The following is a 26587-nucleotide window of genomic DNA, read 5'->3' as shown; positions in this document are numbered from 1 at the left end:
TTTAAGGAGGAGGGCCGAAACATACAGTAGCAAAGGGAGCTTAGTAAAGTAAAGTGTGGCAGCATTCCTTCTAGTCATACCTTTTTCTACTATCCTCCATCAAATATCAGTGAGCTCCTACCTTGTTCTGGTAATATGTCTGCTACTCCCACTCTTGGTGCCAACCCTCCTGTGCACATAGAATTTCCTACTTTTGGGGAATCACATGACACCACTTATGTTCTGAGCTTTGTCAAACAAGCTGAGAACTTTTGTCACCGAGGCAACTCACCGAAGCTAAACTCCTGGCAATGTTGTCTACTGTCCTTTTTTTTTTTTTAAGATTTTTTTGGGCTGTAGTGGATCCCACTAGATCCCAGTTTGAGTCAAGGCCTACAGGGTGTCTCTACTGACTCTACTGAAGAAGAGCATTATAGGGGATCATGTGAGGCAGATGGTGGAGGACAATATCATGGGGCATGGGTATCCTTGGTAGTGTCGGTGAAAAAGCCTGATCCCACTGAAGAGCATAATTTAGAAGATCTACATTCCTAAATTAAGAGTGTAACCTCAAGTTGAATATGAAAAAAATGCCACTCAATTCAAAACCAGCTAATGTTCCATGGACACAATATCAGAGGAAGAGTCATAGAGACGTAAAAGAAAAGACCTTGGCAGTGACCAACTACTCAATCCCCTAAAACATCAAAGACCTCTAACACCTGGTGGGGTGGTACCACAAATTTATACCCCACTTTGCTGACCTTGCCGTTCCATTACACCACCTAAAACAGAAGGGAGTAGAGTGGGAATGGACAGAAAAATGTTCAAGTCCAAACAGATGCCAGTCATGTGGGTGTGGAAGCAGTTTTGACCCAGCATACTCAAGATAGTATTGTCCATACCATTCCCCAAGACCATTTCCAGGTTGATAAGATGGACACTGATGCTACAACAATTCACCCCTTGATGTCTGATAAAGACAGGGCAGCATGGACATTGTGCCCGATGCCCTGTCCTGGGCAGGTGAGCGTGAACGATCATCAATAATGGCCTCATGTATCCTTGTCAGTTCATCTCTCTGCACCTCTGGTTTGCCCATCTTGCAAGCAGACATATCACATGTACAAATACTAGATCCTAAAATCAAGGAGGTGTGTGACAAATCAGCCAACACCGGTTAACAGAAGGAATGGCTTGGGTGGGATATTATCAAGGATATCTTGAATTGAATTGAGGATATTCCAAAAAATGACAACCAGCTACTATACCCAGAGAACCAGTTACCATCCCTACCATATTTGTGACACTGCCATACAAATATGGTGAATTTCATTTTAGAGAATGTGTGGCTTCTAAATAATGCTGGCTCTTCTAGAGGCAGATCAGGAGGGCTCCTGGATCAGATAGTGTGTCTCCTTTCTGCCTGTAAGCCCCATTGCAAACCTACCTTCACGCTGGTCTCCAAGCCATCTCTAAATGACCACAGGCCCCTTGCTCTGGGGCCTGTGGTCATGTAGTCTTTCGAGAGACTGGTGTTGAGCCACCTGAAGGACATCACAGAGTCCCTGCTGGACCTCCTGAAATTTCCTTACCAGGCAACAAGGGTCAGTGGATGATGCAGTTAAAGTGGGCTTACATTTACATCCTGCATCATCTTGACTCCCCAGCGATGTATGCCAAGATTCTGTTTGTGGATTTCAGCTCAGTGTTCAACCCCATCATCCCTGAAATTCTCCATTGAAGGCTCACCCAACTCACTGCAGTCCACCTGTCAATGGTTTAGCAGCTTCCTGACAGACAGGAGGAAGCAGAGCAGGTTAGGGAGTTTTACCTCCAGCACTCAAGCTATCAGCCCTGACGTCCCCCTGGGATTTGTCCTCTCCCCACTGCTCTTCACCTTCTATACCAATGATTGCTCCTCAGGGCATCTTTTTGTGAAACCTCCTGAAGTATGCAAATGACATCACAGTAATTGGACTAATCCAGGACAGTAATGAGTCTGCATACAGACAGGAAGTGGAACAGATGGTCCAGTGGAGCTGAGCCCTCTCAAAACTGGAAATGTTCAGTGGACTTGAGCAGGAAATCCCCATGGAAATCCCAGGAAATCCCTATGACTCCTTCCCCTCAGCATCCTCAACAATACAGTTCCTCCTGTGGACACTTTCAGGTTTCTGAGATCCAAAATTTCCTGCGAAGAGGTTGTACTTCCTGAGACAGCTCAGAAAGTTTATCCTACCCCAGGAAGTAGTGATCACCTTCTACTTTGCCACCATCCAATCTGGTCTGTGCTCTTCCATCACTGTCTGGTTTGGATCAACCAACATACAGGTCAGGTACAGACTGCAATGGATTGTAAGGTCTGCAGAAAAATTAATAGGGGCTGACCTTCCCTTCACTCAGGAGGTCCAGGATCAGGAAAGCGGCAAAAAACGTGTCTAGAACAAATGTCTTCTCTCTAGTAAGAGCTACAAAACACTGTGCACTAAAATAGGCGTTACAGAGACAGTTTTTTTTCTCAGACCATTGCTCTGCTGAACTTTCAGTAAATCCATCGATCCATCCATTTTCTATACCCACTTTATCCTTTGCAGGGGTCTACTGGAGCCTATCCCAGCTAATTTCAGGCAAGAAGCAGGGATACACCGTGGACAGGTCGCCCGTCCATCACAGGGCCTTTCAGTAAATACTTTCTGTAAATATTGGTTCTGTCTTGAGTTTGGTAAAGTAGAGTTTGACAAAGTGCCAAATCAAATTCCTTGTTTGCACAGACCTGTTTAAAAAAAGTTGATTCTGATAACCAGTGCTAATGATAACATGCACAGAAACCAGTTGACACAATGAACATAAGTAAAGCCCAGTGGTAATAACCTACTAATTAATTACAATTAATTAGCTAGTTTTAGTTAAAAACAAGTTATCATAAGTGATAGCAATAACTTTCATAACAAATCAGTGTTATTAATAATATATCAAATAACAAGTGCTAATAACAGGGATCCTCATAACAACCTAGGAATGAGTGTTGATGGTGCATTAGGGGTTTTAATGGGGTGGGGGAGGGTTCTTTGTACCTTTTCTAGCAGCTGTCGCAGCTGTTTGGTCCGAGCATCCCTGGAGCAGATGGTCTGCTGAGGGGCAACCACTGTACAAACACATCGACCGTCAGAGTCCTGAGCAGAGCTGTACACCTGCCAGCCTTCCTCAGGTGGTGAAGGACCAACCTGTAGAGTCACAGTAAGGATGGGAGTGTCAGGCTAAGGTCCAGAGAGCAAGAATAAGGAGGAAAATGTCAGAATAAGGACCAGTCGGAGGGAGGTCCAAAGAGTTGGACAGAGGAGCAGATAGTCAGAGTAAAGACCAGAGGATCAGAGAGAGAACCAGAGTTAAAAGGATGAGTCTGGGGGACATGTAATAGTGATTCCAGACATCCAGAGAAGATTGATTATCACACAGCCAAATGAAAAAGTATTTATCTAAATAAATTGTTAGGATCTACGGTGGGCTGGATCCACTCACAGAGACAGAATTGACAGAATCCTTGAGTTTCAAAAAAATACAATCCTTTTATTTATTGCTGCGAGCAAAAAGTGCTGCACTGAAGCAAGGGATGAAAACTCATATGAAAAAAGTAACAACAGAAAATCCCTACAAAGCAGGAGTAAATAACTGGTTAACATAAAATTCTGCTTACGCAGGCAACTCCGGGAAAAAAACAATGGAGATCTAAAAAGTAATCAAAGTACAAACAAAATGTTAAAAAGATAGGTTACTCGAAATTGACTTGAGAAAAAAGTGATGCACACTGGCTCAGAAGTTAAATTAATAACCAGGTTATTATTTTAGGTCCAAAGCATTAGAAAGGGATTAGATGGTGTTGGGATGGCTTCCAGTGCAGCTGTGAGAAGCCTTGGTGTTGTTTTCGATAAGGATTTGTCGTTTAAACCGTATGTTAATCAGGTTTGTAAAGTAGCATTTTTCCATCTCCGTAATATCACAAAAATTTGGAAAATCCTCTTGCAGAGTGATGCGGAAAAACAAATTCATGCGTTTGTAACTTCTAGACTAGATTACTGCAATGTGTAAATAGCAAATTTCCAAGTAATTTAGTGAATAGGCTCCAGCTGATCAGCAAGAGAGACCACGTTTCTCCAGTGTTGGCTTTGCTCCATTGGTTACCCGTAAAATTCAGAATCCAATTCAAAATGTTATTACTTGCGTATAAATCCCAAAACAGCTTAGCTCTGCGATATTTGCAAGACCTGATAGTACCGTATGTTCCTAACAGAGCTCTCCGTTCTCAGAGTGCAAGTTTACTCGTAGTTCCTAGAGCAGGGGTCTCGGACTCCAGACCTCGAGGGCCCCAGTCCTGCATCTTTTAGATGTGTCCCTACTTCAGCACACCATGATACAAGAAGCTATGTCAACAACAGAGCTGTCCAAACCTTGTTGACATGCTGGTGACGACTGTTAATTTGAATCAGGTGTGTTGATGCAAGGAGATATCTAAAACAGGATTTAAAAAAAAGGTGAAACTAAACTAAAACCAAACTAAAAAGGATTGTTCCCTCCTAAAGGGGAGTTTTTCTTGCCACTGTTTGGGTTAAGGTTTTTCTCACCACTAGGGGAGTTTTTTACCTGCCACTGTTTGTTATGTTCATGAAATAATTGCTCGGGGTCATGTTTTGGGTCTCTGGAAAGGGCTTAGAGACAACTTCTGTTGTAATAGACGCTATATAAATAAAATTGAATTGAATTTAATTATGAATTGTTTGAAAGAGTATTTAGATTTAGAATGCTATGCATTGTGGCATCACCAAATTTAAAAGTCTTGTGCCTTGAGAAGGTCTGTAACTTTTAACCAGAAGTTGCTGTAGTGATTGTACTTGTTGGGAAAAATGTTGATGTTAAAGGAGCTGTATGTAAGAGCAATAATAAAACGAATCATAAAATGACCCCGATATGTCAACAGACATTTAAAAATCATGTTCATTTCAAATACTTATGTCACTGACAACAGCACTCAAGCCAGAATATTCCAGTTTAAAAAGAGGAGTTGCAGCCCTCAACTGATGTTTATGTTGTCATTTTTTGTTTTGGCCTGAAGCTCCATCCTCCACCTATCTCCCAATCACCAAGTCAGTATTGTTTCTGAAGCTCCACCCTCCACCTATCTCCCAATCACGAAGTCAGTATTGTTTCGGCATCCGGGTTGCCAGCTCGGCTCTAATTATTGCAGCCATGGCAGCCTACGTTCCTGCTGCATTCTGCAGCCTACCTGGCAACCTCTGGTCGGGGGGAGGAGGGGGAGGGTACACGCCGCTCAACAATATTTTGAAAGTGACTGCAGTACCAGTTTTGGCCATTTCTTACAGACGGCTCCTTTAAATGTTACCTACATAAATAACTTGCTGACATGATGTCAGTGTAACATTGGGGAATACCCCACATTTAACATGCAGATCTAGCATGTCATGTGCTCGTTTTACATTGGCTGACGCTTATCTGCAGGTCAGGTCTAATGTAAACAGAACTGGCGGGTCATGGGAGGGGTTTGTTGATCACACCTGGGTGCATTCATTGCTATCTCGAGTGACTTCAACCACGTCAACATAGACAAAGTAGGATATTGGCGCTTTTAAACTAGTACCTACTCAGCGCAACTCGACTCGTCGCGCCTCGTCTCGCCTCCACTCAACTCCACTCGCCTCGTCCTCGTTTATTTTTAAACACCCAGATGAGAAGTAGGCTGGTTGGAGCGAAGGTGCAGTGACGTATTTGATTGTGTGATCTAAACGAAGAAGACAACAACACTAAAGATGTAGAACAAGGAGGAGATGATATAAGTGCTGCTGGGTCTGTGACTTGTGTTTGATATAAAGTTAAAAAATGAGAGTGAAAGAAGTTTCAAGCTTTTTTTTTGTTTGTGTCGGCGCTGCTGAGAAATCAGCTGGGAGCCACGAGTGACCGAGGGCCTGGTAGATCTGGTCGTTCCTTATTGCCCATCTAGATCCCTTTTTTTTTTTTTTTTAAACATGTATTTATTAAGAATTTTGTTCATATAACAGACAATACAGAACAAGACAACAAGGCACATAATAAGGAAGAAAAAAAAAAAAAAAAACAGCTCTGTAATGAATAGTGATAAGTGTAGAATCCAGTTGTTCGTGACACAGTATACAGTCCGTAGGATTACATTGACTAATTACATTGTTTAAAGGAAGAAAGCAGAATGAAATCGATACAATTATTAAATAAAATAAATTAATCATTACTTTATTAAATCAAATTAGATTAAATCAAAGGAGAAAAAAAAAAAAAAAAAAAAAAACAAAAAAAAACTCAGCCTTAATCCATTTTATCACCCTTCCATCCGTCAACTTCTATATTGTTATTCTGAAGGAAGTTATAGAATGTGGACCAAATTTCCAAAAACTTGTCAAGTCTGTTCTTTATTGTGTAGCTTATCCTCTCCAAAGCTAACCAAAAAGTCATTCCCTTCAACCACTGGGAAGTGGCACAGGGTGTATCTGATTTCCACGAGCAAGCTATACAACGTTTGGCTTCTAGAAAACAAATATTCAGAAGAGATCTAATTTTTTTGGAGGTAGTGAAGTCCTCTGGATAGAGATTTAGTAGACACATTTTAGGACTGAGAGGTATCTCTTCACCTGTGATTCGGCTAGCCAGGTCCAAAACTTTCCTCCAAAAAGAAAGTATCTGTGGACAATCCCACATACAGTGAAATAAGGTACCTTTTAGGTCCTTGCATTTGAAGCAGGTATCAGGTATGTTTGAATTAAAGTGGTGAAGCTTAGCTGGTGTTATGTATAGACGGCTTAGCCATTTGTATTGCAGCAGTTTGGAGTTTGTGTTTATGGATTGAGTCTGAGCTAGAGAACATGCTTTGGACCATTCCTCCTCTGTTAAATTTCCCTGCAAGTCTATTCTCCATGCTTTAAACAAGCGTTGTGATGACTCTTTAGACTTGCTTACAAAAAGCTTATAAAATAAGGAAACCTGCCCTCTAGAATGTAAAAACCTCAAAGAGTAGTCCTCTAGTGTGGATAGGGGAGGAAGATTCAAATTATTACTCTGTTTGGAAAGGATAAAGCTTCTAAGTTGAAGATATTTAAAAAAATGTTTTGCAGGAATCCCATATTTCGATTTGAGCTCCTCAAATGACATGAGAATTGCGTTTTCATTATAGAGGTCAGCTATCTTGGCTATACCCTGGGAAGCCCAGATTTTAAAACCTAGATCTGCTCTACCAGGCTGGAATTCGTGATTACCAAAAATTGGAGAAAATTGAGACAGTTTAGTTGTTTCTCCCAGATATGCAAGAGCATTATGCCAGATTAGTACTGTATTTCTGAGGAAAGGATTTTTAGTATGTTTGAGTAGTTCTTTTTTTTTGGCAGAATATACATATAAGTTTAAAGGAATGTTAATTGAATGTGCTTCTATTGAAACCCAGGCTGGGGGGTGGTTTCTCTCAAAATAAAACATCCCTGCCCTGATTTGAGCAGCCCAGTAGTACCACTCAAGATTTGGTAATTGTAAACCACCTCTCTCATATGGCAAGTACAGTAGCGAGAGCTTAAGCCTGGGGCGCTTATTGTTCCAAACAAAGTTAGAAAAAAGCTTTCTAAGTGAATTAAAGAGTGAGGATGGAGGAGCGAGTGGGATAGATTGGAACAGATACATAAATTTAGGTAAAATTGACATCTTTAATACATTTATTCGCCCGATCATTGAAATGGGCAAATGATTCCATCTATTTATAAGTTGGGTGATCTTATCTGTTAAAGTATTGTAGTTATTAGGAACAATTTTGTCGGTGGTGGGAGCAACATTAACACCCAGGTATGTGAAACCATTGTGTGAAACCGTGAAAGGAGTACGAATTGGAGGGTTTAGTCGATCCTTTTCATCCATGAATAATATTACAGATTTGGAGTAATTTATTTTGTATCCTGCAAAAGTGCCAAAGTAGTTAGATATGTCTAGTAAAGTTGGTAGTGTCTGTTTCAAATTAGAGCAAAACAAGATTACGTCATCAGCATATAGGGCTATACGATGTTCCATGTCTCCTATCCTTATGCCGGTAAAAGCAGTATGATTTCGAATTGCCATGGCAAGTGGCTCAATAGCCAAGGTAAATAACAGAGGAGACAAGGGACAACCTTGTCTTGTGCCCCTGTACAACTTAAAAGGTGCTGAAGACAGTCCATTTGTTAAAACTACAGCTTGAGGGTTAACGTAAAGTAGTCTAATCCAACTGAGAAATTCCCCTTTTATACCAAATCTTTGTAGTACCTCGAACAGGAAGTGCCACTCCACTCTGTCAAAGGCCTTCTCGGCATCCAATGACAAGATAGCAGCGTCCGCACAGCCTGACTTTTCAAACACAATGTTAAGCACTCGTCGTATATTATGAAATCCCTGTCGTCCCTGAACAAAGCCGTTTTGATCCTGGTGCACCATTTGAGGAAGAAGTGTATCTAACCGTCTAGCTAATATTTTGCAAAGAATTTTGAGGTCGTTATTAAGAAGTGATATTGGTCTATATGATGTACAAAGTGTAGACGTTTTACCCGGTTTTAACAGAAGTGTAATCACTGCCATATTTAGAGAGGGGGGGAGAGACCCGTTGCCTAAGGACTCCTTATACATTTCAAGTAGAGGTGGCAGTAATGTTTCTGGAAATAATTTATAAATTTCGATGGGGATCCCATCGGGTCCTGGAGTCTTTCCCCCTTTCATATTCCTAGTGGCTGCAGACAGTTCCTCAATGGTTATGCCAAGGTTTAGATCAGCCAAGAAGTTGTTCTCAAGGGGTCTGATGTTCAATGAATCTAAAAATTCGTTTTGTTTTTGTAAAGCTGGGGTTGAGAGATCCGTTTTGTATAAGGTCTCATAGAAACCTTTAAAAGCGTTGTTAATTTCTTTAAGGTCACTAGTCTCCGAGCTATCATCCAACCGAATCGTATTTATTGTTCTTTCAGTTTCAAATTGTTTAACACGCCAAGCTAAGAGTTTACTGGCCTTCTCCCCCTGCTCATAATAGGATTGTTTCAATTTCAGCAGACTTTTAGTTGCTTTGTTGACAGATAGCAAATTGTATTTAGCTCTAAGTTCATTAAGATCTTTAAATGACTGTTGGGAAGGGTTTAAGAAGTGTTTTGATTCAGTTTCTTTAATCTTTTTCTCTAGCTGTTCCATCTCCAACCTCCAAGATTTATGTTTAAAGCTTGTAAAACTTATCATCTGTCCTCTCAGGAAGGCTTTGAATGCTTCCCACCGTATAGCAGCTGATGTTTGGGATGTGTTATTTTTAAAGTAATCATCAATTTGTGCCCTAATAAACTCCACAAATTCTGGTTCCCTCAGCCAAAATGATTGAAGGCGCCACCCCGTGGAGAAATTCAGCGTCTGAGGCATATTTAGACAAAATGAAAACGATGCATGGTCTGAAATTATAATACTGTCATACCAGCTCCTCGAGATTGTGGGCGCCAAAGAGGCAGAAATCAAAAAGTAGTCGATTCTGGAGAATGTTTGGCAGGTGGCAGAATAACATGAAAAGGTCGACTGATTAGGATAGATTTTTCTCCATATGTCAGTTAAATTAAATTCTTTAATATACTGTAATAATTCCTTTCTCGTCTGGGCATGGGTGTTATCTATTCCTGTGGATCTATCAAGCTTTGGCTGGAGAGTGCAATTAAAATCACCGCCTATGATGAAACTACCCGGCAAATCAGCTAAAGACAAAAATAGGTTTCTGAAAAAAGAAGGATTGTCATCATTGGGTCCATATAAGTTGACAAGGTTTAACCTAACTGAGAGAATTTCACACTGGATAATAAGGTATCTCCCAAATCTATCTTCATCAACCTTGATAAGATGAAAAGGTAACGAAGTATGTATCAGAGTGGCCACCCCACGTGAGTGTGAACTGAATGAAGCTGAAAACACTCGACCTGACCATCTCCTCCTCAATTTCACCACATCCTCAGGTGATAAATGAGTCTCCTGCAGAAAGACTATCTTAGCTTTTAGTTGTCTAATCCTACTGAATACTTGTTTAAGCTTGACGAGTTTATTTAAGCCTCTCACATTCCAAGAAGTAAACTGAAGTTCAGATGACATGACATGTAACTATAATGTATGTATGGGATGGACATGAGTATATAACATAAAGAAAAGAAAACTTAACTAAGAAAAAAGAGAATACGTGCCTTAAAACGTGAACACAACAGGGTGTATTTCCCCAAACGAAATACACACCCCCCTCCCAAAAGTCACACTTCCAATAGACCCCTGAACCGGGCCTGACTATGGAGCTGGGCTGGTCCACCCACGACGGCGTGATGAGGAACAACATGCTCAGCAATCGCAACAGAGCCCCATGCAAAATGTTCAAAATAATCTTAATATATATTGCAAATCAGATATAGCCACTTTACAGCAAAAACAATAGACTCGACTTAACAGTCTTAACAGTCCAGGAAAAGCTCAGGCTGCGCGCAATGCAGCCGCATTGTTAAAACAGTCCAGAAAAAAAAAACGAAAAAAAAGCAGTTACCTGTATTGTGACCGCGTTAAACAAATCAATCAGCGCCCGGCGTGTCCTCGTTTCCGTCAGACTTCAATTTTCTCACAAAAGCCTCCGCATCAGGTGCTGTGTCAAAAGTGTGACGTTTTCCCCTGATGGTCACCAGGAGGGTGGCTGGATGAATTATTCCGTAGCGCAGGTCACGGATAGGGAGAGAAGCCAGCTCTCTCTTTGCAGCATCAAACACCTTTCTGCGCTTAAGCAGCTCCACAGACATGTCGGGGAAAAACATGACGCTCTCATCGCCGGCAAGGATCCTTCCTTTGCTCCTCGCTGCTCTCATCACTCGTACCTTATCAGCGAAGTTCAGGAATTTCATGACCACCACTCTGGGTCGCGCTGGGGTTTGTTGATTCCCGGCTCTGTTGATAATCCTGCCGACTCGGTGCGCCCGCTCTATCAACAATGGTCCTGGAAAGTTGTCTTCACCAAGCACTTCAGGAATCCACTTTTCCAAATAAGCACGCATATCGGGTCCTTCTGTTGACTCGGGAAGACCCACCAGACGCATATTCGAGCGGCGTGCTCGATTCTCTAAGTCATCCACCTTCAGCGCTAGTTCTTTCATAGCTGCTTTCATGTTAGTTGACTGTGTTTTCAGAGATGCTACATCGTCCTTGTTCGTGCTAATTCTGTCTTCTGCTTCAGTCATTCGGCCAGTCAATGCCTTTAACTCCCCTTGCACTCCCTGAATAGCGCCCAATAGCCCATCAAACCTGGACACGAAGTCTTCTTTCATTGTGTGAATAGCGTCCAGAATTTGACCGGAGCTACTTGTGTTCTCGTTGCTAGCAGCGGAGCTAGTTAGCTTCGATGGGCTACCGGAGCCACCTGATGATTTAGTGGGGTTCGAAGTTTTAGTTTGCGGTCGCCCGGGCATTTCAGCTGTTTCTTGCGTCTGGAGTACGTCCTGGAGGCTTTCTGATTTTTATTATACGGATTTTACATGGGAGCTCTCTGCCACACGTCCGCTCAGCAGCGCGCCATAACCGGAAGTCCCCTAGATCCCTTTTTAATTATCTCCTCAGCCACCAGGTTTATGAACATTTGCACCTCAGAGTTGGATCCATTGCCTGTCGGATAAAATGAGGAAGCCGCGAGCTACTCTTGCGCTGACTCCCGCTTCCTGATTCAAACATCTGATGGCCCCGCCCCCGACCAATCGGTGGCGTGTAGTGTGATGACGTCAGATCCAGGGTCGACTCAGCACGTTTAAGGCTTGATTATGGTTCTTCTATCCTTCTTATCCTGAGGAGTGACGGACCTTTTCACCAGGCAGAGTGAGGATTCTCTGGCCGGACGTAGCGCGTGGAAGGATCACGTTATTCCGGCCAGATCCTCCCCACCCCATCTCGCGCCACGGCTGGCCAGAGGGGGCATGTATAGCCCAGGACTGTGTGCATGTTTTTGTGAGGGTAGCTCACATTGCTACCCAAGGGAACACGGGGAGAACATGCAAACTCCACACAGAAAGGCCCTTTCGCCAACCCCACCCAGGGTGTGGGCACTGTCATGGGGGAACTAACATGCACTTCAGCGTGTTAGTAGGACCGCATTAAAAGCTCGATCTCAAGAGCTTCAGTTCGGTTCGACTACAACCCAGCTAAAGTGTATACATGGCTTTTAAAAATTCAATGCCGGTCGGATTAAGGCAACAATTCGACTGTCTGTTATGGTGCTTTTCCACTAGTACCTACTCAGCTCGACTCAACTTGCCTCGCCTCAGTTTGGCGCTTTTTCACTAGGGGTCTAACTGTGCAGAGTAGGTACTTTTTCTGTATCTATTCTGCCGAGGTGCTAAGTGGGATGAGTCGGGCTGTAGGCCTATCTGACGTCATCATACTACATGCCACCGATTGGTCGGGTGGCTGGACAATCAGATGTCTGAGTTAGGATGTGACATAATTTCAAGAGCGACTCGCAGTTTCTTGTTAATTTTATTCGAAGAACAATGGCAGCACAAATGTCTGTTCCGTGGTCTAATTCTGAGGTGTAGACAGTCTTACACCTGGTGGCAAAGGAAAATATTCAGAGAGAGGTACGAGGAATGAGAAAATATATCCCAAGCTTTCTCAGTCCACGTGTGTTCAAGGCTATAAAAATTACTTTTCAGCAGTGCAGAGACAAGCTGAAAAGTTAAAAAGTGATGATCGTGCAGTGAAGGACCTTCTGGCTCTTCCAGAAAACACTGGAAGTGTTTCAAGCAGATGGAGACCATTTATGGACAGCGACCAGCAAGCAATGTGAGAGAGAGTGGTCTTGACTGGGCTACGGCCTTTTTGGAGAATTTGACTGAGGACGGTGAGTGTTTTTGGGCTTTTATGTTACATATTGTGTTGGTGTATAGGAGACAATAAGCCAGCTAGATAATAAGCTGCACCTACCGAGTAGTCAAGCCACAGTTTTTCATTTGAAGAATTTGTAAAGTCCTGCTATTTGTGTTAGCCTCAAGTTACCATTAGCAGTACTTGCCAAGCTAGTGTTTTTTTAATGTACATTGCTATTTGGTGTTGTGTGTGTATATTTACTCATGTGCTACGCATGTCTACCCCAGCACCTAACCCTTCCTCACCACCATCAAAAGCGTCGTCCAGTTGTTCACGGCATCTAATGGCTGGTAAGAATTGAGAATTTCAACCATATTGGTCGGTAAGAACAATAGATGTGGGCAAAAATTTACATTGGACAAATAATGGCAAAGGAGCTGGAAGCATGCATGACTGCAGTGACCGTGACTTTGTTTTAATTTAATTTGGTTATTATAAGGAATGTCAGTCATTTCCTTGTTTGTTCTGATTCTTCTCATTCTCAGAGATATAATTGAATATGTTCAGAGCAGGACACACAGCTGTTTATTAAATCTTTTTTTACTTGCTTTTAGTTAACCTGTTAACCCTTAGGAATTTTGGAGGTGAATTTCGCCTGAACAGGCCTATCCAAATTTAATCAATAATATCTCCACAATTATAAGGACAATATGCATAGTCTTGGTCTCAATGGATAGCTAAGACCTCAAAGCATACATTTTCATTTCCAAAAATTGTGAATATTCACATTCCTCAGCAAATTGTGATAAGCCAAAGAAAAAAAAGACATTTTTATCCTTGTCTAATTTGTTTTTAATTTGCACAGTGGAAAACACCATGATAGCAATGCAGAGATACCACTGCCTGGATTCAGCCACTCCTTGACTACAACCAAGTTACATGAGAATAGCTTAAAGGACATAGATTTTATAAAGGTTTTAGTGTGGATAGTACCAGGCGGACTCTCCATTGGGCCATTTCGACTCTGCCAATATCTGCCAAATGTGTTTTTTACCTCTTTGAAGGGAAAATGGCTATACAACACTTTGATGATTTGACGATACATGATTTCATAAATGTAAAATCTCAATCCAAAAATCACTGCGCTCTGTGCAGGTCTCTCGGTAAGTGTCGCTCTATGCACTGTGCAACTGTGTGTCAATGATCCTAGATGGCTACCGCGCTCCAGAGTTTACACTTAAAAGGTAGAGGCCTGATAGATGAAGTCCTGTTTAAGTTAATATATTGTTTGAAAACTTGCGACATGTAAAATGTCAATAAAGTTTACGTAAATTCCCAAAAGCCACGAGAAGTAAGTACTTCTATCGAAGTATTACTACAGGGATATCAAACGCTAGTCTTCCCCAATACTGTGTCCCTTGAGCTCCTGAATTAGGGTGCATCCTTGTATCATTCAACTTTAAAAACCAGAATACTTTTTTCAGAAAGTATAGAACTTTATTAAGAATAAAACAGGAACCACATGAACGTGAACAAGCAAAATTGACCACAATGGAAAATAAGCTGCTGGCCAAGTAACGCATTAGAACATTTCTGACATCCCTCCCCTGCTCCTCTTTGCCCTGTACCACTGCTATCTCAGGTTGGGTTCGTGCACCTGCCGGTACATTCCATGAATCAGGGGAAGGTTCCATCCATGTGGAAGACATCCTGTCCGGTTCTGGGGCCTCATTTATAAAAGAGTGCGTAGGATTCATACTAAAAGTGTACGTTCGCTCAAAAGCCGAAAACGGCGTGCGCACAAAAAAATCTGGATTTATAAAACCGTGTGCACGCACATCTGCACGCAATGTTCTCTTTATAAATCACAGTCCACCTGGAAGGTTGCGCACGTGAATTCGCCTCATATCCCGCCCTCTACACGCCCACTTTCTACCATGAATGGTGAATGCAAAGTACTTGTTGACTGTATTTGCTTATAAAGAGCCTGCTGATCATGCGCTGTTTCTGCTGTGCGTCAGGATGAATGAGACATGTGTCGAGCCACCGTGCCACTAAATTTCACGGAGACCGAGATCGAGATGTTGTGGATGAGGTGGAGGCCAGGAAAACAACATTATTTGGTGGTCACAATAGTGGCATCACTAACATCAACAACGTTGTTGCTGTGCTGTAAACGCTGTGAGTGCCACGGACAGATCTGTGGCAGAAATAAAAAAGAAGTGGTGTGATTTGAAGGTGGAGGCCAAGAGAAGAGTGGCCCGGCACTTATTTGTTCTGTCCTCAGTCACTCTCCAGTTGTCGCGGTGGGTGACGAGGAGGTTCCTGGCACGGCGTGTCCTGCACCGCGGCTGCAGCACCAGCAGCACCAGAGCGATCCAAGCGCACCTGGAAGTGGCCCGAGTCCTGACTGACGCTGTGCTTCAAACACAGAGGGACACGATCAGCGCTATTATATTATAAATCTGATATGTGATGACATTAAAAGTATGACATGAATCTGGCTTCATTTCACCACCTCACCGTCTGCGTCACCAGTTCCCCATATCTTCAAAATGTCCGTGCGCCGCTAGGATCAAAGTTTGCGTAAAGATACGCACATTTTTCCGTTAGTTTTTCTTTTGGTGGCGTGCGCATCTTTCCAGCCCTGTTTTGTGCGAACGCAAGCTTTATAAATGAGGCCCCAGAACATTAAATACCAGTGCAGGAAAGACCCGACCAATACAGTACAGACCTAACCAGTACAGTACAGACCAGGGGCCTCATCTATAAAGCTTGCTTGCGCACAAAAATGGCCTGAAAGATGCGCAAGCCACCTTCTACGCAAAGGCTGGGATCTAAAAAGAAAAAACTAACCAAAAAATCTGCGTATCCCTACGGCAACCCCGACCCTCCCGTAGGAACTTACTTAAGACATGGGGAACTGGCGACGCAGGCTGTGAGGTGGTGAAATGAAGCCAGATTCATGTCATACTCTTAATAATGTCATCACATATCACAACATATATCAGACTTATAATAAAATAGCGCTGAAACGCGCCTACGCCGTAGGGTACGTGGCGACGCGCACCTATGACGTAGGCTCTGCGTTGGTGTAACGCGGAACCATAAATCAGCCTTAAAAGGTTTCACGCGCGCACGTAAAACTCATTATATATATGAAAAAATCCATGTCCCTTTAGGAGTGAAATTTAGTGGCACGGTTGCCTGGCTCGACACGTCTCATTCATCCTGACGCGCAGCAGAAACAGGCTGCAGGAAGCCGCTGCGCATGCTCAGCAGGCTCATTCATATCCAAATACAGTCATGAACTACTTTGCATTGCCCATTTATGGTATGAAGTGGGCGTGTAGAGGGCGGGATATGAGGCGAATGCACCTGCGCAACCTTTCAGCTGGACTGTGATTTATAAAGCGAACATTGCGTGCAAGTGTGCATGCATGGTTTTATAAATCCGGATTTTTTTTTGCGCCAGCCATTTTCGGCTTTTGGGTTTAAGTGCACTTTTAGTGTGGATCCTACGCACTCTTTTATAAATGAGGCCCCTGAACAGTACAGTACAGTCCCAATCAATACAGTACAGACCAGAACAGACCATCACATAACATACCAGAAAATAACAGACCTGACCAGTACAGAACAGAACAGTACAGAGCAGAAAATATCAGTCCGGAACAGTACATACCCAACCAGTACAGTACAGATCCGAACACCTAGAACATACCAGGACACCTAGGAGCAGTACAGACCAGACCTGACCAGTGCAGAACAGACCAGAACACCACAGTGCAATGCAGACCAGAACAGTACATACCCAACCAGTACAGTACAGACCAGAACACCATGGAGCAATACATACCAGTACAGTCCATACCCAACCAGTACACTACAGACCAGAACACCATGGGGCAATACAGACCAGTACAGTCCATACCCAACCAGTACACTACAGACCAGAACACCATGGAGCAATACATACCAGTACAGTCCATACCCAACCAGTACAGTACAGACCAGAACACCATGGGGCAATACAGACCAGAACATTACAGTCCTGACCAGTACAGTACAGACCAGAACACCATGGGGCAATACAGACCAGAACATTACAGTCCTGACCAGTACAGTACAGACCAGAACACCATGGGGCAATACAGACCAGAACATTACAGTCCTGACCAGTACAGACCAGAACACCATGGGGCAATACAGACCAGAACATTACAGTCCTGACCAGTACAGACCAGAACACCATGGAGCCATACAGACCAGAACATTACAGACCAGTACAGTACAGACCCGACCAGTACAGAACAGAATAGATCACAGCATAACAGACCTGACCAGAAGAGAACATACCAATATTTAACAGAACACAGCCATATGCAATAGTATGGATCAGAATACTGTTCTACAGAGATGAACAGATATAAATAGTAGATGAAGAAAAAGGGTAACAGCAGCAGAATTACATTACCATGGTGATGAGCAGCAGCAGCAGATACGCGCTCAGCTGATTGTCTTCAGACTCCATCGCTTTCTCCTGAAAATTCCTAATAGACCTGATTATGTGATTATTAATCTGCTCCTTAATCTGTGTATCTGTTTATCTGCTGTTGTCTCTCCCTCTCAGCCCCTTTCTGATCTTCCTCCTCTGCCTCCTTCCTCGTTCTTCATTTCTGATGCAATGCCAAATATCAGCCGAGTGAAAACATGATCCTCTCACACTGACAGTGTGTAGGTGTGTGTGTGTGTGTGTGTGGGTGTGTATTAGAGATGATGTCACAGCCTGGTTGGTGAACAGATCTGTGAAACAGCAGGAGGAGGTTTGTGTGCGTGTGTGTGTGTGTGTGTGTGTGTGTGTGTGTGTGTGTGTGGCGAGTCATGTGACCTCATGCAGAAAATGTCTTCATGAAAAATTTCTGATTGAACAAGCTCACAACTGAATACATTAAAATGTGTTCTTGTTTCCTTGAATTTGAAGATTAAAAGGAAAAAAAATCAGCATTTAAATCTTAAAGATTTTGTTAGAGATTTTTGTGATGTTATGATGTCTTGTTTTAGCTATGTAGATTGTCCGGGGATGTGGAGGCTTAGTTTGTGTCTGAATGAAGCTGAACAATCCAACGTCTTTGCTTTGAAGGACATATGTGAGCTCAGATAAATAAAACACAACTTTCACTATGCTATTACTGAGGCAAGAAAGTAGGACTTAATTAAAAATGAAACATTCAGTAACCCCTATTGATTCAACTGAAACCAAAGAGGCTGAGCTGCACCCAGGTGCTGCTGATCAGTCATCGATTACCTGAGTTTTTCTTTTTTGGCTTCATTTTTTTAGTAAAGACAAAACATTAATAAATGCCAACAAACTGTCATGTGATAACAGCTGTCCCCTCTGCTCTTTTGTCAGTCTGGTTGTGATCTGCATGATGGAATAAAAAGTTAACATGTATTTATACTGCACTTTTCACAGGCTAAAACCTACAAAACTCCTTCACAACAGCCTTAACAAAAACATGGAAAAATGTATAAAAAAAATAAGGTTCATAAACACAAACAAACTATAATATAGAACAAGCAAACATGAAAATATACAACAAACTCTTAGTCTATTTAAAAGCCTGTCTAAATAACTGGGTATTTAGCTGCTTTTTAAGGCATTCAACAGATTTGAGTGAACATTCATATACAGGCAACATGTTCCACAACCTGGAAGACCACTGCTATCAAAACAAGATCACCTTAAAAAAGTGTAGGCACAAATCAGAGTTTGGAAATAGGCCCATAATTCTTAAGCTGTGATGGATCCAAATGGAAGTGTTGCAGAAGGGGTTCAATGTCAGCTTGCTCAAGGGAGCTACAGGTAACATCTGTTAAAAGGGATGTGTTGCATATCTCTACAATACAAGGGCCAATGGAGTCAATTAAAACAAATGAACAGAAGGAAGGGCATAATTTCAACGAGTGGAAAATGTAATTTAATATTAAGCAGAGTGGAGATGTTTACAAGTATTCCATTAGCATAACAGTTCACCACAGTAATCTAAACATGGAGAAGCTTACAGCACAACACTCCTTTCAGTGAACAAAATCATGTGCTCTCTTTCAGTGTTGAGAACTATTAAAGGTTTGGTACATAATGTTGTCCATATTATGACTACATAAAACATTGACATATTGTGCATAGTGTGCATTCTGTGCATTTGTAAATTAAAGCCAAAAAATTCATTGTTTAACATACAGTGGATAGTGTGATTGTATGATTATTAAAGATATATCAGATATACTGTCACAACTCTTTACTAAAAATAGATCTTATCTAATCATCTAACCATCAAATATTTAAATAGCTGAAGCATAATGTACTTTTAATCATTACTTTACTATTAGCTGGTCTGGCCAGTATAGATTTTATTTTTTATTATTCTGTGGTTTACTGCTGTATTCTAACTCATTGTTATATGAAGTGTTGTGTCATGTGGATGTCCATGTTTGTTGGTTTTTATGCGTTTTAAGCGTAAATGATTATGCTGCAAACTGATTCCTGTAAGGGACCAAATAATGCCATATTATTGTATCATATTATATCTTCTACCATTGCATTCTTATTGTAAAGTATTTTTTTTTTTATAAATAGTGGCATGATTAAAAATGTTCAATTTTCTTCATTTAAGGTTGTATTTGTCTATATCAACAATGGCATGAAATGAAGGATTAAAAGAAAAATTGTAACATTTTATCCAAGTGAAGTGATAACAGGTTATGTAAAAAAAATGAAATCTAAAATTAGCTTCCACTTCCTGTGTTCAAATGCTTCATGAAAGGAAGATTTCTGAGGTACAAACAAGTCTGTGGAGGATATACGATCGATATTTAATGTGAATGTAGTTAAAATTAGAATTTGATTCCTGCTATGAGAAGAAGATGAAAAAGCATAAAAATGTTAATCTGAAACAACATTTATGAAATGAATACTTCAGCAGCACAGAGACCTTTCAATGTTGTCATGAAACTGAGACAGAAACCTGCAGCAGACACGGGATGGAGAAGAGAACAGCGCTAAATTAATCATGATGGGTTGTCATGGAAACAACCTCTCTCTGCAGCAGTGTGTGTGTGTGTGTGTGTGTGTGTGTGTGTGTGTGTGTGTGTGTGTGTGTGTGTGTGTGTGTGTGTGTGTGTGTGTGTGTGTGTGTGTGTGTGTGTGTGTGTGTGTGTGTGTGTGTGTGTGTGTGTGTGTGTGTCAGATGGTCCTCAGCAGGGTTCTCTCCTTCTCTCACTCTCACTAACTCACACACACAGTCTGTTGGACAGAAACCAGCATTTCCATGAGAGAAGAAGAGATGAGGCATTCAGAAGGGAAAGAAATACATTTAACTGATTTGCTGATATGGTGACATGCAATCATGTCTTTAAACTGGACTATGCAGAGAACATCTGAGAAGTGACTGAGTAAAAGTGAAGCAGGTGATCATTTCAAGTTTTCTTTCCTTTATACTACTGAATATTACAACCATTTGATGAACAGTAATTACGTAAAATATGATAATTGCAGCTGTAGCTGCCTGGGTGCTTAGACTTCCTGCAAGAATCAGTGTATGGACCCAAGCAAGCTTCTCGGTGAGATTTATAAGGGCAAAAGATTTGGTAGATTTAGATGAAACTGGGCCCACAGCTGTTTCTCGGAGTGCTGCTTCAATAAATGATGGTTGTGTCAAATACCAAATCAGACAACAGATTGATGATGAGCACAACCCAATGTACCAATGAGATGTAAACTATGTTCAAAGAGTGTCACCTGACCGTGGAGATGTGAGGACAGTGCAAAGACTAACAAATTGCCTTTGAACACGCAAGGAAATAAATTCAGAAGCACCAGGATGAAAATGTGAACAGAGCATGATAAATATATCTCAATGACATCTCCCCGCATCAGTCCAGTGACCGATACAGTTTGGAATAGAGAGCCAACAGCAACACATGGGCCAGCGCATGTCCTTCTGGGTCCCAGTGGTGGGTGTTGCTTTCATCAAATTTATGTAGGTGTGGGCTGTGAGGTGTAATGTAAAGGGAGGTGGAGAGTGAGAGAGGAAAGAGGAGAGATCAAGAATCAGTTTTGTTAGGTTAGGGTTACGGTTAGCGGGTGTTGTAGAAAAACCCATCAAATGCTCTTTAATGTGTTCTTTCCAACTAGGTGAATAAGTCGACTGAAACTGAGTGTCTATGTTACCAAGAATAAGACTTGAGAAATGATCCAGATTTCAGTAGATTTAATTTAACAATTGCATGCAAGAGGGTCACAACATATATCAGGCGCCTCGATGCAGAGTGACAATGAAACAGAGGAAGCATACTGATTTTAAGGCACAAAGGATGATTCATTCTTACGATTCGAGTAAACAAAAACATCTATAAGGTCAGTGTTAATTTTTTTTGAGCAGAATCCTGGTCTGTACATTTGGCTATGCCAAGGCTATTATTTTGCTGCTCTCAGCAGTTTTGGTTTTATCAAGTAGCCAAGGTTGAATTTTCCATCACAGCGGGTTAGGTGAATGAAGATATATCTCATTGAACCCCCTGCCTCATCCGAGGACTGGGCAGTTAAAAGAGAACAAAGGCAATGCGCCGGCCAACGCACGTCATCTGCAGCTTTCCTACCTGGCCCTGTACTATCCACTACAAAAGAATGGTTGTAAAAATATGGGAACTTCACTTAGAGTTGAGGAAGTAAGTTAGTTGTGGCCTTTTACTAGGGTTAGGGGTTAGGACAAGAGTTACAATCAGGTGGTTGAGGTTAGGGTTGGGGGTAGGGTTAGGCTGGTAGCACCGCAAAGCTGTAGCACCGCAAGACCGATTCTGATACCTACGGCAGAATCCAACATGGCTAACTAAACATTTCATTGTCTTCAGTAAAGCTTGATTTAAAACAATTAACATCAAATTCATAGAAATGTATAAACATTAGGCCTTCCAAATGTAACATTCTGGACCGAAGCAAAAGTTTGAACTCACTCACGAATTACATTGACGAGTGTTTCAAGCAGATCGTTAGGGGGAAATCTGTGCCGGCAGCTACCAAAGGGCCCACCTAGAAAGGAACGAGGAATCACCTGGAGCCATCTCTCCTCCGGGAAACACTTCTGCTGACATTCTGTTGTCTATTGACAGTCGTTTGTCCAGCCTTGACTCCCGTCTGTCCCTTCTGGAGCTTATTCACAAATAGTTACAGGCTCTGCATGAATCTCTGGAATTCAGCCAACAACAGGTGCAGGAGCTGGTAGTGGAGAACATGGTGAATGGTGAATTCCCTTATGGATGACGTGAACCGTCTCCAAAAAGACAATAAAACCATCAAGGAAACTGTCATCGACCTGCACGCCTGGAGTATGAGAGACAACTTGTTTTTTTTGGGAATCCGGGAGCAGGAGGAGGAGGACCCAGAAAATACAGTTAAAAACATTATTAAAACACATCTTAAACTCCCGGAAGAAGAAAACATAACGTTCCATTGAGTTCATCGCCTGGGAGGGAGAAGACCAGAAGGCCAGAGATGAAGACCAATCGTGGGAAAGTTTGAAACTGTTTCAGGCTTTATTAAGGGTAGACATTCTTCGGTAACACTTTACAATAAGGGTCCCTTAATTAACGTTAGTTAATGCATTATTAAGCATTAATTAACAGTTTAAATAATAGTTAAATAACCATTATTATGTATTACTTAAAATTAATTAGCATATTAGTTAATGCATTAATAAACAGTTAGTTAATGCATTATTAAGCATTAATTAACAGTGTAATAATAGTTAAATAACCATTATTATGTATTACTTAACATTAATTAGCATATTAGTTAATGCATTAATAAACAGTTAATGAATGCCTACTGCTCAGAGTTAATTAATACATTAGTAAGCATTAATAAACGTTACATGATGTAATTATTTATCCTTATGTATGCATTACTTAGTATTAAGTAATACATTAGTTAATACATAAGTAAAACGTTAATAATGTCCCTAGTAATCATTTACTAATGGTGTTTATTTGGAGTGAATATGCATTAAGTAACAGCTACCTAATACATCTACTAATCATTCGCTAATGGTGTACATGTTACATGGATGGGCATTATTAAACAACTATTTAGAGTCTTAAGTAATCATTTCCTAATGGTGCTGTGTATGTTATCAGGTAGCTTACCTGACCTTATGAACGGTAACCTGACATAAACCTTAATAAATGTATAGGAGTGGCTCATAACCATTACTTAACCATTAGTAAAGGCTTGCTGGACCCTTATTGTAAAGTGTAACACATTTATCCCTTAGGTAACACATTATTAATGCTTAACTGCCTCATAAGCATTACTTAACCATAATTAACCATTAGTAAATACTATTCTGGACCCTTATTGTAAAGTGTAACACATTTATCCCTTAGGTAACACATTATTAATGCTTAACTGCCTCATAAGCATTACTTAACCATAATTAACAATTAGTAAAGGCTTGCTGGACCCTTATTGTAAAGTGTAACACATTTATCCCTTAGGTAACACATTATTAATGCTGAACTGCCTCATAAGCATTACTTAACCATAATTAACCATTAGTAAATACTTTTCTGGACCCTTATTGTAAAGTGTAACACATTTATCCCTTAGGTAACACATTATTAATGCTTAACTGCCTCATAAGCATTACTTAACCATAATTAACCATTAGTAAATACTTTTCTGGACCCTTATTGTAAAGTGTAACACATGTATCCCTTAGATAACACATTATTAATGCTTAACTGCCTCATAAGCATTACTTAACCATAATTAACCATTAGTAAATACTTTTCTGGACCCTTATTGTAAAGTGTAACACATGTATCCCTTAGGTAACACATTATTAATGCTTAACTGCCTCATAAGCATTACTTGACCATAGTTAACCATTAGTAAATTAAGCAATCACATATAAAAAAGTTTACACTTTTTATTTAAAACAAAATAAAACAGATAACAGATAACATTTGTTATATGTATACATCTTATACATATATATATACATATATTTATATATATATATATATATATATACATACACACACATCTGTGATAACAGATACGTAACAACAATTCGCACAGAGGAGATCTTTGAACAAACATTATTTAGTAACATAATACAATAACACAGTATGATAGGCTACCCTCTGTTTATCCTCCCTGGAAATGTCTGCTCCCTTTTGACATGATGAGCTATGAGTGGCACCAGTTCCCTCCTCCCCCTCTTCTCCACCAAGCGAAGCACCGGCTTCCCTGGATGTCTTCGCCCTGGCCGCCTCCGCGTGCTTTGCACCCCCAGCATCCCGAACGCCCACTTCCTCCGCTTCCAGCCCCCAGCCATCCTGCCCCTTCCATACTGTGTTTTGGGGAAAATGACAGAACAAGAAACAAGATTATTAACCCTGTGTCAGATGCATTTATAATGTTAGCAGGAATAAAGTTGACAAATCTGATTAGACAAAGTAAAATGCAAGATTTCCATGGAATGGATGATTACTATAGCCAAATTTAAGAGTTTCTATAGGAATGATTCTGTCCCATTCTGTTTTTCATCACTATAAGCATGAACATTATAAATGATGGGCTGCTGTTTCAACTTGGCTTCTGTCGATCGGCAATCCAATCGTTTCACTGCGATTGAGAAGACAATCAACAATGTTTTTTTTTCTTGCCGATGTTATAAAACATACACATATGCTGCTACAGCTGTGTAGTGCCCCACCCATTGTGCTCTGGCTCAGCTGATCGACGCTCTTGCAGTTTTTAACTCTTTTTATACACACAAAGTACAGCCAAATACCAGGCTAAAAAATACAGTATAGATCTCCACATTAGGATGGTGGACCAGAGCATGTGAGGGAAACAGAGCAGGTGAGAATTTTCTTGCTCCTTGCTCACAGACCTGTCCAAAAAAGCAGCGTTGTACACTTAAACCCAAACCTGGCATCGTCAGATTCCAGTATGAGTTCTGTTTCAGATCTCTTCCCTCCCACAGTTTGAATAATAATTTAATCAATTACATACTTTTCGATAACAAACAGATCCAGCTAGAAAACAAGCTGGTTGTGGGTCAGGTATGGGTGGCCCTGGAGCTAAATTGGAGCGGGATGGAGCAGGAGCGCTGGTACAACTTTTAAAATAAAAATCCGCACCCTGCTCCCTGCTGGAGGCCGCATATGTATGTCTTTGACATAACGTTTAAACTCTTCTTTCTAAACATATTTCTGATAATTGCACACGATTTTGTAATGTTTTACCTCAAAATTCTGATCAAAATTTACATATTGAATCTTTGAATATACTAATTAATTTTTCCACATTGGTGATGTGGTTATAACTAGTCTCGTTTGCAAAATCTAATATTTCAAAATGATTGTCTGGGGAAGTTCCACCTCAATTTTGTAAAAATAAGCGGGTGTCTGGGTGGAAACGTTTTGTGAGTTTAAAAAAAAAACAGTGTTGCAAAACCAACCAACAGTCTTTTAGGGTGGGCCTTTCGTTGCTAACATTGCTGACGTTTCTGGTAAGGTGTGTGCAAAGCAGAGCTAACCAATCATTGGTTGAGGATGAAAGACTAACACAGATTTTCATTTAATTTCATTTACTTGTTCTGCCCATGGAAACATTCAAATTGTACCAAAGGAAATAGCAAACAGTTGCATATTTATCCATGTTCAGAAAGGAGCAGGAAAAAGAAAACCCTTATTTAACCCTTTTACCTATTTTACCTTTTCAAGGAAGCTGGTTGCAACCAGCGGTAGCACTATTACAAAATCCTGCACTAACTTCCCCAGACATTCAAGTTTTGTCCAGTCTCGACCTGAACGTTGGGCATCACAAGACTAAGACATAATTAGCAGCCTAACAATTTGTAGCAGTTAATATAAAAAGTTACCTTTCTTTTATGTCTGAAGTGACTCATCTATCACCACGAAATGCTCCTTCCCCCAATTCTCTGTCCTTCTCTATGATGCAGCCTCTCCATCGCTGTCACGCAGACCTCCCGTTGCTTTGCCATTCTTGAAAGGGTTCTTGAGGATGCAGCAATGTTGTCCATCATGAAATCAAGCTGGCGAATAATAATAATAATAATAATAATAATAATAATAATAATAATAATAACAATAATAATACTGACCAAAAAAGTTATCCCACAATGTTAGCCAAAGTTACCTACCATTCAAATCGGTCCACAGATCCACCATCTTTTTCTTCAGCTTCATTTTGTGATGGCACCGGTTGCACTTGACTTTCCATCTCAGTATTTTTTTCTTTTGGAGCCATTCAATTAGTTTGAGGTGTTTGTGTTTTTTTTGCCTTCTGTCAGCTCACTCAACTTGTTTGCTAACTTTAACCCACTAAAATGAAACCCACTAAAGTGCTCCTAAAATGAAACGTGCAGCTTGGTAAGTGGCTATCCTATTAAAATTACTGTCCGTCCTGCCAGAAAATTCTGCTCCTCCTACAAGGCAGTTACACCCAGGTTACACCGCGATAACTCCTGAGTTCTGGTGTGCGCCAATGCTGCGTTCATGACGCCTCAGAACTCTGGGTTTCCCCATTGAAAACTCCCATTTCTGTCTTCAAAGCGTTCCAGACATTGACATAAGACATTGTTGTGTGATGTGCAGTACTTTGATCCTGTCCTGTCTGTATATT

The 26587-nt window shown here is 41.0% G+C and overlaps 1 protein-coding gene and 1 long non-coding RNA gene across 2 annotated transcripts in view; both read right to left on the bottom strand.

The window, feature by feature from the left end:
* olfm1a (olfactomedin 1a) overlaps positions 1-17677 on the bottom strand; it is a 31371-nt gene extending 13694 nt beyond the window's left edge. The window contains exons 1-2 of the mRNA XM_061729596.1: positions 17348-17677; positions 3057-3206 (exon numbers count right to left, since the gene is read on the bottom strand). Coding sequence (XP_061585580.1) covers positions 3057-3206; positions 17348-17404 — 207 coding nt within the window. The 5' untranslated portion in view covers positions 17405-17677. The remainder of the gene's footprint in view (positions 1-3056; positions 3207-17347) is intronic.
* Positions 17678-24246: 6569 nt separating this feature from the next.
* On the bottom strand, positions 24247-26254 carry LOC133451172 (uncharacterized). The gene is made up of 3 exons (XR_009783151.1): positions 26106-26254; positions 25824-25997; positions 24247-24284 (listed from the first exon to the last, which is right to left on the bottom strand). It is a non-coding gene; the product is annotated as an uncharacterized LOC133451172 (long non-coding RNA).
* Between the last annotated feature and the right edge of the window lie 333 nt (positions 26255-26587).

The sequence above is a fragment of the Cololabis saira genome, chromosome 9 (assembly GCF_033807715.1).
Source record: "Cololabis saira isolate AMF1-May2022 chromosome 9, fColSai1.1, whole genome shotgun sequence".
NCBI classification, from domain to species: Eukaryota; Metazoa; Chordata; class Actinopteri; order Beloniformes; family Belonidae; genus Cololabis; species Cololabis saira.
Note: the sequence above shows the minus strand (reverse complement) of the source record. Positions and strands in the feature narration are given on the sequence as shown.